Source organism: Cervus elaphus, chromosome 17 (genome assembly GCF_910594005.1).
Source record: "Cervus elaphus chromosome 17, mCerEla1.1, whole genome shotgun sequence".
NCBI lineage: Eukaryota > Metazoa > Chordata > Mammalia > Artiodactyla > Cervidae > Cervus > Cervus elaphus.
The window spans coordinates 5070288-5082853 of NC_057831.1; the positions used below are offsets into that span (position 1 = coordinate 5070288).

General features: G+C 38.8%; 1 protein-coding gene across 4 annotated transcripts in view; it reads left to right on the plus strand.

The window, feature by feature from the left end:
• The window catches only part of PRDM5 (PR/SET domain 5), a 249711-nt gene that overhangs the window by 137596 nt on the left and 99549 nt on the right, over nt 1-12566 (plus strand). For all 4 annotated transcript variants that reach the window (XM_043870964.1, XM_043870965.1, XM_043870966.1 and 1 more), the window contains one exon: nt 9017-9110. In XM_043870964.1, the coding sequence (XP_043726899.1) occupies nt 9017-9110 (94 nt within the window). The remainder of the gene's footprint in view (nt 1-9016; nt 9111-12566) is intronic.

Below are 12566 nucleotides of genomic sequence, written 5' to 3' on the forward strand. Positions count from 1 at the left end.
ATTTTCCTCTGTTATTGTTAAATTCTCCATTACCAGTATATTTCTTATTTTTTCATGTATTAAAACGTTTTAATTTCATACAAGCTGGAGCTCCTTCCTTTATCCCTTCCATTTCTGTTCTACCTGAAATTCTGCCAAACTTGGGTTGACTTGTTTTACAGCCCAAAGGATCTATTAGAAGATTAAGTAAAAGAGGATTGAAAAAAAAGCTCAGGTTAGCCATAACCTAGACTTAGTGATGGTTGGTTACACCCAGAGAGGAAAAGAAAAACTTTGAAAATATAGTCTGTGACTCATAGAGCTTAGCAGACGGGGGAGGGAGATTTAGCATGAGGGCAGGAAGTATATTTATGTGAACCCTCAATACACAGGGTAATGAATTTTAAGTCATGCAAAAATATTAGTGAGTAGGTAGTATAAATTTAGAAGATAAGTTAAATGGAAAATTATCACATTTTTAAAAAAGGGATACTTTTCTCTCTACTGTAGCAATTTGTATTATACTAGCATATGCCACAAACATGAACCAGTGAAGACGAGAGATGTACAAATGAGAACTATATGTTATAATTAAGATATGCTGAACTGCAGTATTCTCAGTAAAAAAATAGGCTTTGAACCTAATATCCCACATTGAATGTTTTATATTTAAAGTTAGAAACTATAATCAGTTTAGAATCAAGCTCTGATCTTTTGACTTAGTTTGCATCTGTGTTATGTTGAAAATAGCTTTGCTTAGTTTTTATGAAGGTTTCAATTGAGACTATGTCCTCTAGTGATGTTGACAGAGAATTGGGTAGTGGTTTAAATATATGTGCACATGTGTGCACATGAGTGCATGCACGCACACACACACACACACGCACACACAAGCATTTTACTTTCTATCCCAAGTATTTGGATCCTGTTGTCATCCTATGTTCTTTTTATCTGTTACTTTCTAGGAATTTGTACTATAAGAAAACTATTTCCTGTAGAAGGATGGGTATTAAATTTTAGAGAGGGTAGTTTTTCGATGAGACTGGAATTGATCCATTGTTGTGTATTTATCTGTTTCTGCTTTAGGAATATGTACTCATTTCTCTTTGGATGTCACATAAAGTTCAGTGCATGATTACCAATTTATCTAGCCATGTTTCCTAGCAAACAAGTTGTCCACCAGAGAAGCCAGTATAGCTGCTGTGATTTGTTACATGTGAGTTATAAACACTAGGATACCTACTGAATGCAGAAAATTCTGATTCACAGTTACTGTGATGCATCTGAAAGCTGTGTCTTCCTGAGTAAAGCTAAAGGTGTTGTTAGCTGGACAGTTTCTGAAGGACATGGTTGCTGTCTCCAGATATTTAAAGGGCTTCATTTCAAAGAGAGAATAGCTTGTTCTGTATGGCGCTAGCATAGTTGTAGTAAGTAGTGGCCATACAGAGGCAGAACTTTTAAATTGAGGGTCAAATCAGCAAGCTTGAAAAGTCACATGTTCAACGCCATGTTTGCTAGAGGCATCCTTGGTTAAGAAGTATGTAGGGGGGAAGTACCGTGAGTGGGAACCTTAAATTGCTACTCTCTAAGAAAGACTTCATCTGTAAGCCTGGGATTATTTCTTCTTTTCGCAAATTCCCTTTGCCTTGATCAGGGTATGTAGTTGACCCTCTGTGTCTGCAGGTTCCACATTCATGGATTGAATCAAACTGCAAATGGAAAGTCTTTGGGAAAAAATTCCAAAGTTGCCAAACAGTAGCACTTGAATTTGCTGTGCACTGGCAGTGATTTACACTGTATTGATATTAGGTAGTAAATAATCTGGTGGTAGTGGGTTAGTCTCTGAGTCCTGTCCAACTCTCCAGACCCCGTGGACTATAGCCCGCCAGGCTCCTCTGTCCATGGGATTCTCCAGGCAGGAATACTGGAGTGGGTTGCTATTTCCTTCTTCAGTGGATCTTCCTGACCCAGGGACAGAACCCGAGTCTCCTGCATTACAGGTGGCTTCTTCACCAGCTGAGCCGTCAGGGAAGCCCACAAGCAATCTAGAGATGATTTTAAATGTATGAGAGGGTGTGCGTGGGTTGTGTGCAGATACTGTGCCCTTTTATCTAAGGGACCTGTGTATCCTCAGACTTTGGTATCCTGCCGGGTTCTGGCGCCAGGCCCCCACAGGTCTGGAGGGAGGGACGTACCATGGACTATGGGCACCTCAGTAGTTGGTGCCTTGGGCTTATGGCTTTGTACTAATAAGTTGTGGCTTTCAAGCAGTGAAAAGGTTGAAAGTTTGGCTTTTCAAGGCTGTTGTTCTATAGGAACATCACCTGAATTTTATATCTAAACTTCTCTGTGTGAAATGAGTTACCTTTTCCTATACTGAGCTTAAAGAGACTGATTTCTTCGATGTTTCTTCAGATTCTATTCATTTTTGTGAGGAGGAGTGCTTTTAAGGAAGACAGTTGTAAGTCTTACAGTAAAAATTTAATCCACAGACCTTGTAAATAGCCAGATGACATAGGTTTCATGTAGCCTTAGGTTTGTTATGTGACTCAGTGGGATAGTAATATACTTACGATATGCAGACTTCAGTAATGAGATTTTTTAAAGAATAGTTTTAACACATACACCTCTGGAATATTTTTCCAGTTTTATTTTATCTCTGGTTGTTTTCTCCGAATTTACCATAGTTCTCTTGCTTTGCACATGACTGAAAGAAATGTCATTTCCAGTAATATTGTTAATTCTGGAGCAGTATATATCACTTATAGTGAAAGTTACCATTTTTAAATGTGAATGGGCCTGATAACAATGTTAATCTGCTCTCATGAAATTAATGTTTGCTTTGAGTGGCTAGAAATTTGTTAACTGTTTTATAAAATTATGTCATAAAGTTTTGGAAGCATTTTGAGACATTTTATCAAGTATAAATCGTGCAACACATTTTCTTATGTACTTTCTACATCTGCAACAATAATCAGACATGGGGCATAAAAAGATAAACATCTTACTACTTCATGGAGTAGTTCATTTGTTACATCATCAGATAGTGGTTTCTCAGTGACCTGGCATTTAAAAGGATGTTTTGTAACTCAAGGATAATGTGATTAATAAGTTGGTGAAAAGTTTGGCACCCTGTTAGATGACAAATTGAAGGGTAAGACACCTTTTAAAAGGTATAATTTTATTTGGTAATTGTAAATGTTTCTTGGAGACAGAAGTCTTCTATCAACAGCTTACAGGCATTTTACTACGGCCCCACCTAAGTGAGACTGAATGCTGAGACTTTCATAAGCTATGCCATCACAGCTCGGTGGTGCTGGGGGCTGCGATCTTTTGACAAAGTGTTTATTCACCAGGCTCTGCGCTAACAGCTTACTACTTGAAACATGCTGTCGACTTCAGGCCAGTATCTAGCTGTCAAGACTCTGGTTTGGTTCACATAGATCCAAGGCATCATGCTGTCCCAAATTCTTGCATCATCAAGCAACTAAATTATATCCACAGGTTGTTTTGTCCTTGATTTAGAGAAAGAGAAGGAAAGGGTTGGTGTGGAACATATTTTTAGAAGATTAAAACAACCCTGCTTTCCAGTGTGGATTCTCTAAAAATGAAAGAATTTCCTTCTTTTTATAATGACATTATCTGCTTATTGTAGAAAAATTAGAACATCAAAGAAAGATCTGAAGAAGAGCAAAAATTCTGTCAAATACCACTGACCACTTTACTGTGAAAACCCTCAGAAGTGTTTTGTAAAACATCTTCCTAGACCCTGTTCTCTGAGTGTATGTATGTGCCATAAATAGTATTCTATTAGATAATGCTTTGCATTGTGCTTTTGACACTCAAAATATGTTATGGAGGCTTTTCCATATCAAAGAAAAAGTATTTATGCAGTGGTCACTAGAGTTTAGTTAACTAGGTTTATGTCTATCAGTGGACATTTGTGAGTTTTCCTTTTTAAAAAAAGTGTGCAAAAATTGTCATCAGTTCAGTTCAGTTGCTCAGCCATGTCCAACTCTTTGTGACCTCATGAATCGCAGCACGCCAGGCCTCCCTGTCCATCACCAACCCGGAGCCCACCCAAACTCATGTCCATTGAGTCGTGATGCCATCCCACCATCTCATCCTCTGTCGTCCCCTTCTCCTCCTGCCCTCAATCTTTCCCAGCATCAGGGTCTTTTCCAGTGAGTCAGCTCTTCACATCAGGTGGCCAAAGTATTGGAGTTTCAACTTCAACATCACTCCTTCCAATGAACACCCAGGACTGATCTCCTTCAGCATGGACTGGTTGGATCTCCTTGCAGTCCAAGGGACTCTCAAGAGTCTTCTCCAGCACCACAGTTCAAAAGCATCAATTCTTCAGTGCTCATCTTTCTTTATAATCCAACTCTCACATCCATACATGACTATTGGAAAAACCCTAGCCTTGACGAGATGGACCTTTGTTGGCACAGTAATGTCTCTGCTTTTTAATATGCTGTCTAGGTTGGTCATAACTTTCCTTCCAAGGAGTAAGCTTCTTTTAATTTCATGGCTGCAATCACCATCTGCAGTGATTTTGGAGCCCCAAAAATAAAGTCTCTCACTGTTTCCACTGTTACCCCATCTGTTTGCCATGAAGTGTGGGTCCGAATGCCATGATCTTAGTTTTCTGAATGTTGAGCTTTAAGCCACTTTTTTCACTCTCCTCTTTCACTTTCATCAAGAGGCTTTTTAGTTCCTTGCAGCGATCAATGCAAAGAAGTAGAAGAAAACAACAGAATGGGAAAGACTAGAGATCTCTTCAAGAAAATTAGAGATACCAAGGGAACATTTCATGCAAAGATGGGCTCAATAAAGGACAGAAATGGTAGGGACCTAACAGAAGCAGAAGATAATAAAAAGAGGTGGCAAGAATACACAGAAGAACTGTACAAAAAAGATCTTTACAACTCAGTTAATCACGATGGTGTGATCACTCACCTAGAGCCACACATCCTGGAATGTGAAGTCAAGTGGGCCTTAGGAAGCATCACTACAAACAAAGTTAGTGGAGGTGATGGAATTCCAGTTGAGCTATTTCAAATCCTGAAAGATGATGCTGTGAAAATGCTGCACTCAATATGTCGGCAAATTTGGAAAACTCGGAAGTGGCCACAGGACTGGGAAAGGTCAGTTTTCATTCCAATCCCAAAGAAAGGCAATCCCAAAGAATGCTCAAACTACCACACAATTGCACTCATCTCACATGCTAGTAAAGTAATGCTCAAAATTCTCCAAGCCAGGCTTCAGAATACATGAACCATGAACTTCCAGATGTTCAAGCTGGTTTTAGAAAAGGCAGAGGAACCAGAGATCAAATTGCCAACATCTGCTGGATCATTGAAAAAGTAGGAGAGTTCCAGAAAAACATCTATTTCTGTCAGAAAAAATCTTTTTGACTATGCCAAAGCCTTTGACTCTGTGGGTCAGCTCAAACTGTGGAAAATTCTGAAGGAGATGGGAATACCAGACCACCTGACCTGCCTCTTGAGAAACCTGTATGCAGGTCAGGAAGCAACAGTTAGAACTGGACATGGAACAACAGACTGGTTCCAAATAGGAAAAGGAGTAGGTCAAGGCTGTATATTGTCACCCTGCTTATTTAACTTCTATGCAGAGTACATCATGAGAAATGCCGGGGTGGAGGAATCACAATCTGGAATCAAGATTGCTGGGAGAAATATCAATAATCTCAGATATGCAGATGACACCACCCTTATGGCAGAAAGAGAAGAAGAACGAAAGAGCCTCTTGATGAAAGTGAAACAGGAGAGTGAAAAAAGTTGGCTTAAAGCTCAACATTCAGAAAAATTGTCATATATATATTTATAAACGGAATTGATTTCTCTAAAGGTGTACACACATTTATCATTTTGTAAATAGAGCCACACTGCACTCAGAAAATTTACATTCCCGTCTACCAGATGTGAGACTACTTGGTCTTACCCTTTAGTCAACACCAAATGATGTTGGTTTCTTCACTTTTGCCAGTCTGATAGACCACAGGTCATATTTTGTTTTAAATTTTTCATTCTCTTACTGTATTCACGGCTTGAAATACTAATACTGTATGTAATATGATATCCCCACGTTTTATACCCATTGCAATGCAGATGTGAAATATTCAGCTGCCTGTTGACATCTCTTAATAGTCATCTGAAGGTGTCCAAAATCGAACCCCTATCTTTTACCCAGACTTGTTCCTTTCTTGTTCTTTCATGTATTGGTTAATGATTGATCCATACTACCCCATTGCTCATGTCACAGTTTTGGAGGCATGCTTGCTTTCTTCTTCTGTGTCTTATGTTTCACATCCAAGTCCCTCTGAAAGCCTGCTTGCTTTCATAATACATCCAGAAGCCTCCTACTTCTCTTCAGGTTAGTGGCTACCACGCTGGTGTAGGTCTTAATCATCTATTGCTTACTTTATTGCTGTTGCTTCTCTGGTGTCTCTGCTTTTCCTTATCTTCCTTTCGTCCTCTTCTCAGCTCAGCCAACTTATTAGCTTTCTAAATGCCAAGTGAATCATACCTCTTACCTGCTCAAAATGCATTATAGACATTTTGTTTCTCTTTCAGTGAAAGACAAAATTCCTGCAGGGGACTCACCAAGTCCTCCATGATTTATCTCTCTTCTGGATGCTTCTCCCATTTGTCTGACCTCATCTCCTCATTTCTGTGTATCTTCCTCTCAGCTTCCATCACACTCGCCTCCGTTGGTTTCCTTCCTGGAGCACCTAGGAGGCCTGGCCCAGCTCCCCCACTTCCATCAAGCCGCTCACATGTTATCTTCTCAGCAAGAATTTCCATGGCTGCTGTTTAAAGTAGCTACCCCATTCTCTGAAAGCTTTGACACTCTCCTGCCATGCTCTGTTGTTCTCTGTAGCGTGTATCTGGTATTTCATCATTTGTTAATTCTTCTCTCTGCTAGCATAAGAGCCCAGTGAGGGAGGGGGCATTTGCTTTCCTTTGCACAACTATAGCCACAGAATATAAAACAAGACTGACATGAAGTGCATGTCATAGACTTGGCACAAAATAAATAATGAAAGAAGTGTAAAGAGTGCTATTTGGAGGAGAGTCCTTTTGCCCGTTTTGCCCTTTTGGAGGGAATTTTTATGTTTTCTTTTTAATTTGTTATAACCCTTTATATTAGCAATTTAAAACTTTTGGTTTATGTTGCAGATTTTTCTGTCTCCCAGATATTTTTGCTTTGCAGTTTTAAATTTAATTCTTTCTCTCACCTGAGTACCTGGATTTCTGCCATCCTTAGAAAGTCTTTCCCTACACAAAAATTATTTAAATATTCACTATTTCCTTCTAGTATCTTATTCTTCAGAGTTGAGAAAACATCTGAATTGAAATGGGATTTGTCTCTTGTAACAGGTGGGGAATAGGCACAACTTAATTTTTTCTGAATGTCTCAATTGCCTTACAACCATTTACTGAACAATCCAGTTGTTTAGTCGCTAAGTCATGTCTGACTCTGCGACCCCGTGGACTGTAGTCTGCCAGGCTCCTCTGTACATGAGATTTTCCAAGCAAGAATACTGGAGTGGGTTGCTGTTTCCTTCTCCAGAACAATCCAATATTCTTATACAAATTTGAAATGTCATATTTTCCTACACTAAATGTTCCTATATCTTGTATTGTGAAACTCTTTGTTCTATTTTGTTGACATATTTATTCCTTTCTCTCATTTAAATATCTCTATAACTAGTACAATATCTCTATTAAATATTATTTATATTTATTTAATCTCTAGTAAATATTAAACATTAAATATCTCTATAACTTGAACAACTGTAGTTTGTCCTGAGTTTTAAATATTTGTTCCTCCCATGCTTTATGTGTATTTTTCACAGTCAAAAAAGCACAACAGTCCCTTTTTCACGAACATTATGTTAATGGGTAATATTTATATCTTTAATATTATAATGTCTATTAGACTAGGAAAATGTATAAATATATATCCTATAGATAAAGTGACTTCTCTTTAAATTATTCCCATTATTTCTATACCTCAAGTGTCATGACACAGCCCATCAATTGTATGATTTACTTTAACAAGAGAACATAGTTCAGTTTTTTGTATATTAGCATTTATGAGCATTGTTATCTTGCCGTCATCCATAGTAGAATGTATTTTTCTTTATGAATTTGTAACCAGTGGGTTAATACTGACGTGTAATGGAAAACAGGGGAGGTGACAAGCTGTTTTTACTGCTGTTGTTCTATGTTTTAGGCCTAGCAGGTGGTTTTCTGTTGTTTCTTGCTTACACATGTATTTTTGTCTGTCACGTAAGTAATGCTGCTCACCGCATGTATGCCGCTTGACATTTGGCACACCACTGAAACTTTCTGACCCTAGTTTTCTCATCTATGATATGGGGACCCTAATAGCATTTTATTTATTAAACTGCTGTTAGATTTAAGTGAAATAAATTCATGTAAAGTGTTCATCAGGTGTTATCAATAAAAATAATGTATTTTACCTGCTGTTAATTATAACGTCAGTAAATGCTCGAATTTAATTCAGGGGAAAAGCAACTCTTAGGACTGAAAATTATTTGAAGTTAGTCAGTGAAGTTGAGAGAAAGGATGGAAACAGCCTCCCTCACACCAGTTTCCTTTGTGTTGAAAATATTGGACCAGCATAAAGTCTGTCCAATGGTAAAAGAGGTTTGGGCTCTAGAGAAATCACATATCATTTCACTCTGCAAAGTAGATCTTGAGAAAGCTCATTGTGTATTCAGATTAGCCTTTGAGATTATAGGAACAATTTCTTTTACTGCTTATCAAGTGTATAATTAATATGAGAAGTTAAAAATACAGTTGTTTTTCTCCTGTGAACACAGCCTATTTGTGTTCCTGATTTTATGGGAGAATGTCCGAGAAGAAACAGGACGTTGTCTGCCTTCCTGTCTCTCCGGGTCCCCATCGTGAATCCAGCGCTGGTTACTGTGACGACTGGGTGATTCTAGGGCCCCCTGACTCAGGATGTCTTCCTTCCGCAGACCCACTCTGAGGAGAGGCCGTTCCAGTGTGAGGAGTGTAAAGCTCTCTTCCGGACTCCATTTTCTTTGCAAAGACACCTGCTTATACATAACAGTAAGTCACAGTCCTGGCAGATGAAAACCAAAGGAATTATAACCTATTAAAATGTAGACATCACAGAAGCAGAACTATAAAGTAGTTTTGCTTTTGAACTTAAAATAGATTCTTGCCTTTCACCTTTTCTTCCTCTGTTCTTGCTTCATTTTTGCAAGGTAAGATTAACCATTTTATGAGGCATATAGTTTTATATCATTTTTCCCACTCTTTAAAGCTTGTGTATAAAAACATGTCATGGTCAATAAAGTATCTTTGAAATTTGCTCTGAAAGAGACATTTATGTTCCTTTTAAGTGTAATAATTAAGGGACTCTTTAAAACATGCAGATACCTGGCATGATTTTATTGGCTCACAGGCTTTTACGGTGGGAAAGAGTCAGAGTCAGCATCTAGCTTGAGCTCTTCACTTGAGGGGAGTTGGGAAAATCGAGGCTCAGAGAAGCATCGCGACGCACCCCGGGCCGCACAGCACGGCGGGGCAGCAGGTGTAGCACGCCAGCGTCGGCTGCTCTGCTCTGATTCTTATTTCTTTTGGCAAGGGCATTTTTTTAGAGGAAGTGAGAATTAAGTTATTTACATATATACCATGAAAGTGTGTCTAGCAGTTACACTGAGAGCTGATTTTAGAATACTACACTTTAAAGAAAATGTAATTGCAAAATGAACTTTTAAAGTGAATTGTGTTCAGATGTTGAAGTAACCAGAGATATGTATCTGCTAAATCTAAAATTAAATAAAAACGGTATAACATAAGTAATACTTACATGTCTTGCTTTTAATTTGAGTTGTTTAATCAGTAGAACATCCCCTAACATATAGTTTCTACTGCTGATTAAATTTTTAATATTTCTGAGGAAAGCAGAACAATCAATCTTGACATTTTATTGTACAGATAAGATATTATCTTGGAAGAAATTTTCTCTGGTCAAGTCAAAGTATCTAACTTGTAAAATAAGAAGATAATGAAGTTTCTATATTTATGGAGTGGTAACAGTTGTGACGAACTGCATCTTTTCCTGTGGAAAAGACAGTGCTGTGATTTCATGTCATTCTGTAGTCACCTTATGGCTCTGGAGAAGTTGTTAGCACCACTTTCCATTTTCCTTATAAAGAACGGCTCTGCATTTAAGAAATAAATTTTGTCATTAACAGCAGGAATTTCCATCTCATTTCACTGTCATTTGATTAAGAGAAAACCTGTTATGAGCTGAAGGGACTTTAGAATAGGGATTCAGACAAGGGAATCTCATTTATATTGTTAAGACTTCCATAGCTATTCTTGGTCTGATGCTCAGGAAATTTTTTTTGATGGATGATGTTTTTTGTAGCAGCAAGAAGCTTTTAATTGAAGCAGGTATTTTTGATTTCAGCCCTTTGGCTCTCACCCACTTGAGGCTAAGATGGCGTGACTGAGCGTGGACAGAGCTTGTGCTTCCTGTGTTTCACGTGACGCTGACCTACTGGTCAGCGCAGCAGCCAGGGGCTTTATGAGGCCACATCAAGACATTTAGCCAGGAAGGGCACCTTGGGTAGTGGCTGAGCAAATGTGTCCTGTAACGTAAACATCACTTAAGGCTAGTGAGCTGAAAGAGTGGGAAAACCAAAAATGGCTAAAATAGAGAGGACAAAATACTAGATCTTGTCTTATCCAATATAAAAGTTACAGCCCATTTAACTTCAAAACATGAGATCTGTTTTAGAAACTTGCATCAGCACTATGGCTCCTAATATGAAGAATAAGTTGTCATAATTATTTTGGGAGTTTTTGTTTTTTCCTAATACACTGAAGACCAAAAGGCAGGTTGCTAGCTTGCTTCTTGGTTTTAAGATAGGGAAAAATCCTGGTAAATTTAAGGTAAAGAAATCTAATAAAATCAGATAAAATCTCACATGAGGATTTCAAAGTTCTGATAAACTTTAAAATAAAAAATCAGGAATTAAAATATGTAAACAAAACGGTATGTACTACCTTGGTATAGCTTGATGAGATTTTTGTACAGGAACCAATATTTTGATTCACTTAATGCTTTAAGGGAAATACTTTGATAAGAGCAAACTTGGAGTAGTTTTATCCAGTGCCTGAATAGATTTGGTATTATTAACTTTTAGAGTCTTAACGTCAGTTGTCCTTTCACTCTCACTGGTTATACATTTTATGCAAATAAAATATTAAATCACGAAAGATACATGAAGAGGAATGAGAGGACAGCAGTAACAGCCTGCAGCCAGAATGCACAAAGCCAGGATACAAACACAGCTCTCGGAATCTACACAGTTCATGCACAGTTTGGTGAACTATTTCAGGTATCAAGCTCACAACTCAACAGCTTCCTCACAGACTTTGAGACTTTCAAGAGCTGAACTTCTGTTTGAAAAGACGAAGGGAAGGTTGTTTGCCTTTTCCTTTTTATTTTCTTCTTGTCCTCCCTTAAATTGGTGTGAAGAAATAATAGGGTCTCCAAATTTCTAAATATATGCTAGTTAAAATGGAGGGGAAGGTAAAGGATCTTGGTTGAAATTGAGATAATCTCATATTTAGGTAAAGAAATTTACCAGCATATTTTGTCTTATAATGGATATAATTTGTGAATTTGTGCTATTATAATTGGTCTCTAAAAAGGGAGGATATATGCAAACACTAATCTGTCTTTATACAGGTTGCATATGTTTTATGACTTCTTGGGAGAGATCACTATCTTCTAATTGGGCACATGGATCACTTAAAATGTATTTAAAATGGACTTTAGACATAGCTTGATATGAAAGTTTAAAAAGTCCCACCATCTCCCTAAACCTAGCTTCTGGAGTACTTTCCTACAAGGGGAGGCTGTTTAATGAGCAGGTGAGAACCCTCCTAGGCACCCAGGGCTCTGGGGTAGGAAAGGTCGTTGCCTGTCTGGTTCCCCTGCCTCAGTGCAGATGCCTGTCTGAGATGTGGCCCCCAGAGGAGCATCTGGACATGGAAGCCCGTCCCCAGCCTTATCGCAGTGAGCTGAGGACAGCGCCAGTGGGCTGAGGGAGAAAGGGGAGATGCAGCCCGCTCCTGTCCCGGGGTGGAGGACGCACTCTGACCTCCTCCTTCGGGCCTTCACAGCAGCTTCCTGTCCGAGCGCCAGCTCTTCCCTGCCTCTGACGGCCAGAGGAGAGTGCTGGGGTGTGCGGACTTCGGGAGGGCTCGCAGGGCAGCTCACTGCCGGACACAAGTGCCTGCGCCCCTCATACTCAAGCCGCTTCCCTAGAAGTACTGCCATTAAAGTTCTTAGAACCTTCAGAAAATTAGCTAATTTAGTCCCTACATTTTCCAGTTAAAGGCACTGAGAGTCTAAGGAGTTTAAAGGACTCCCCGCTGCCCCCCCCACCTAATTGACACAGGGGATAGCAAATATGGAACTGAGAAAGTTGTTGGAGGAATTACCTTTTATGATTATGATAAATTATTAGAGCTGTAAAGTTC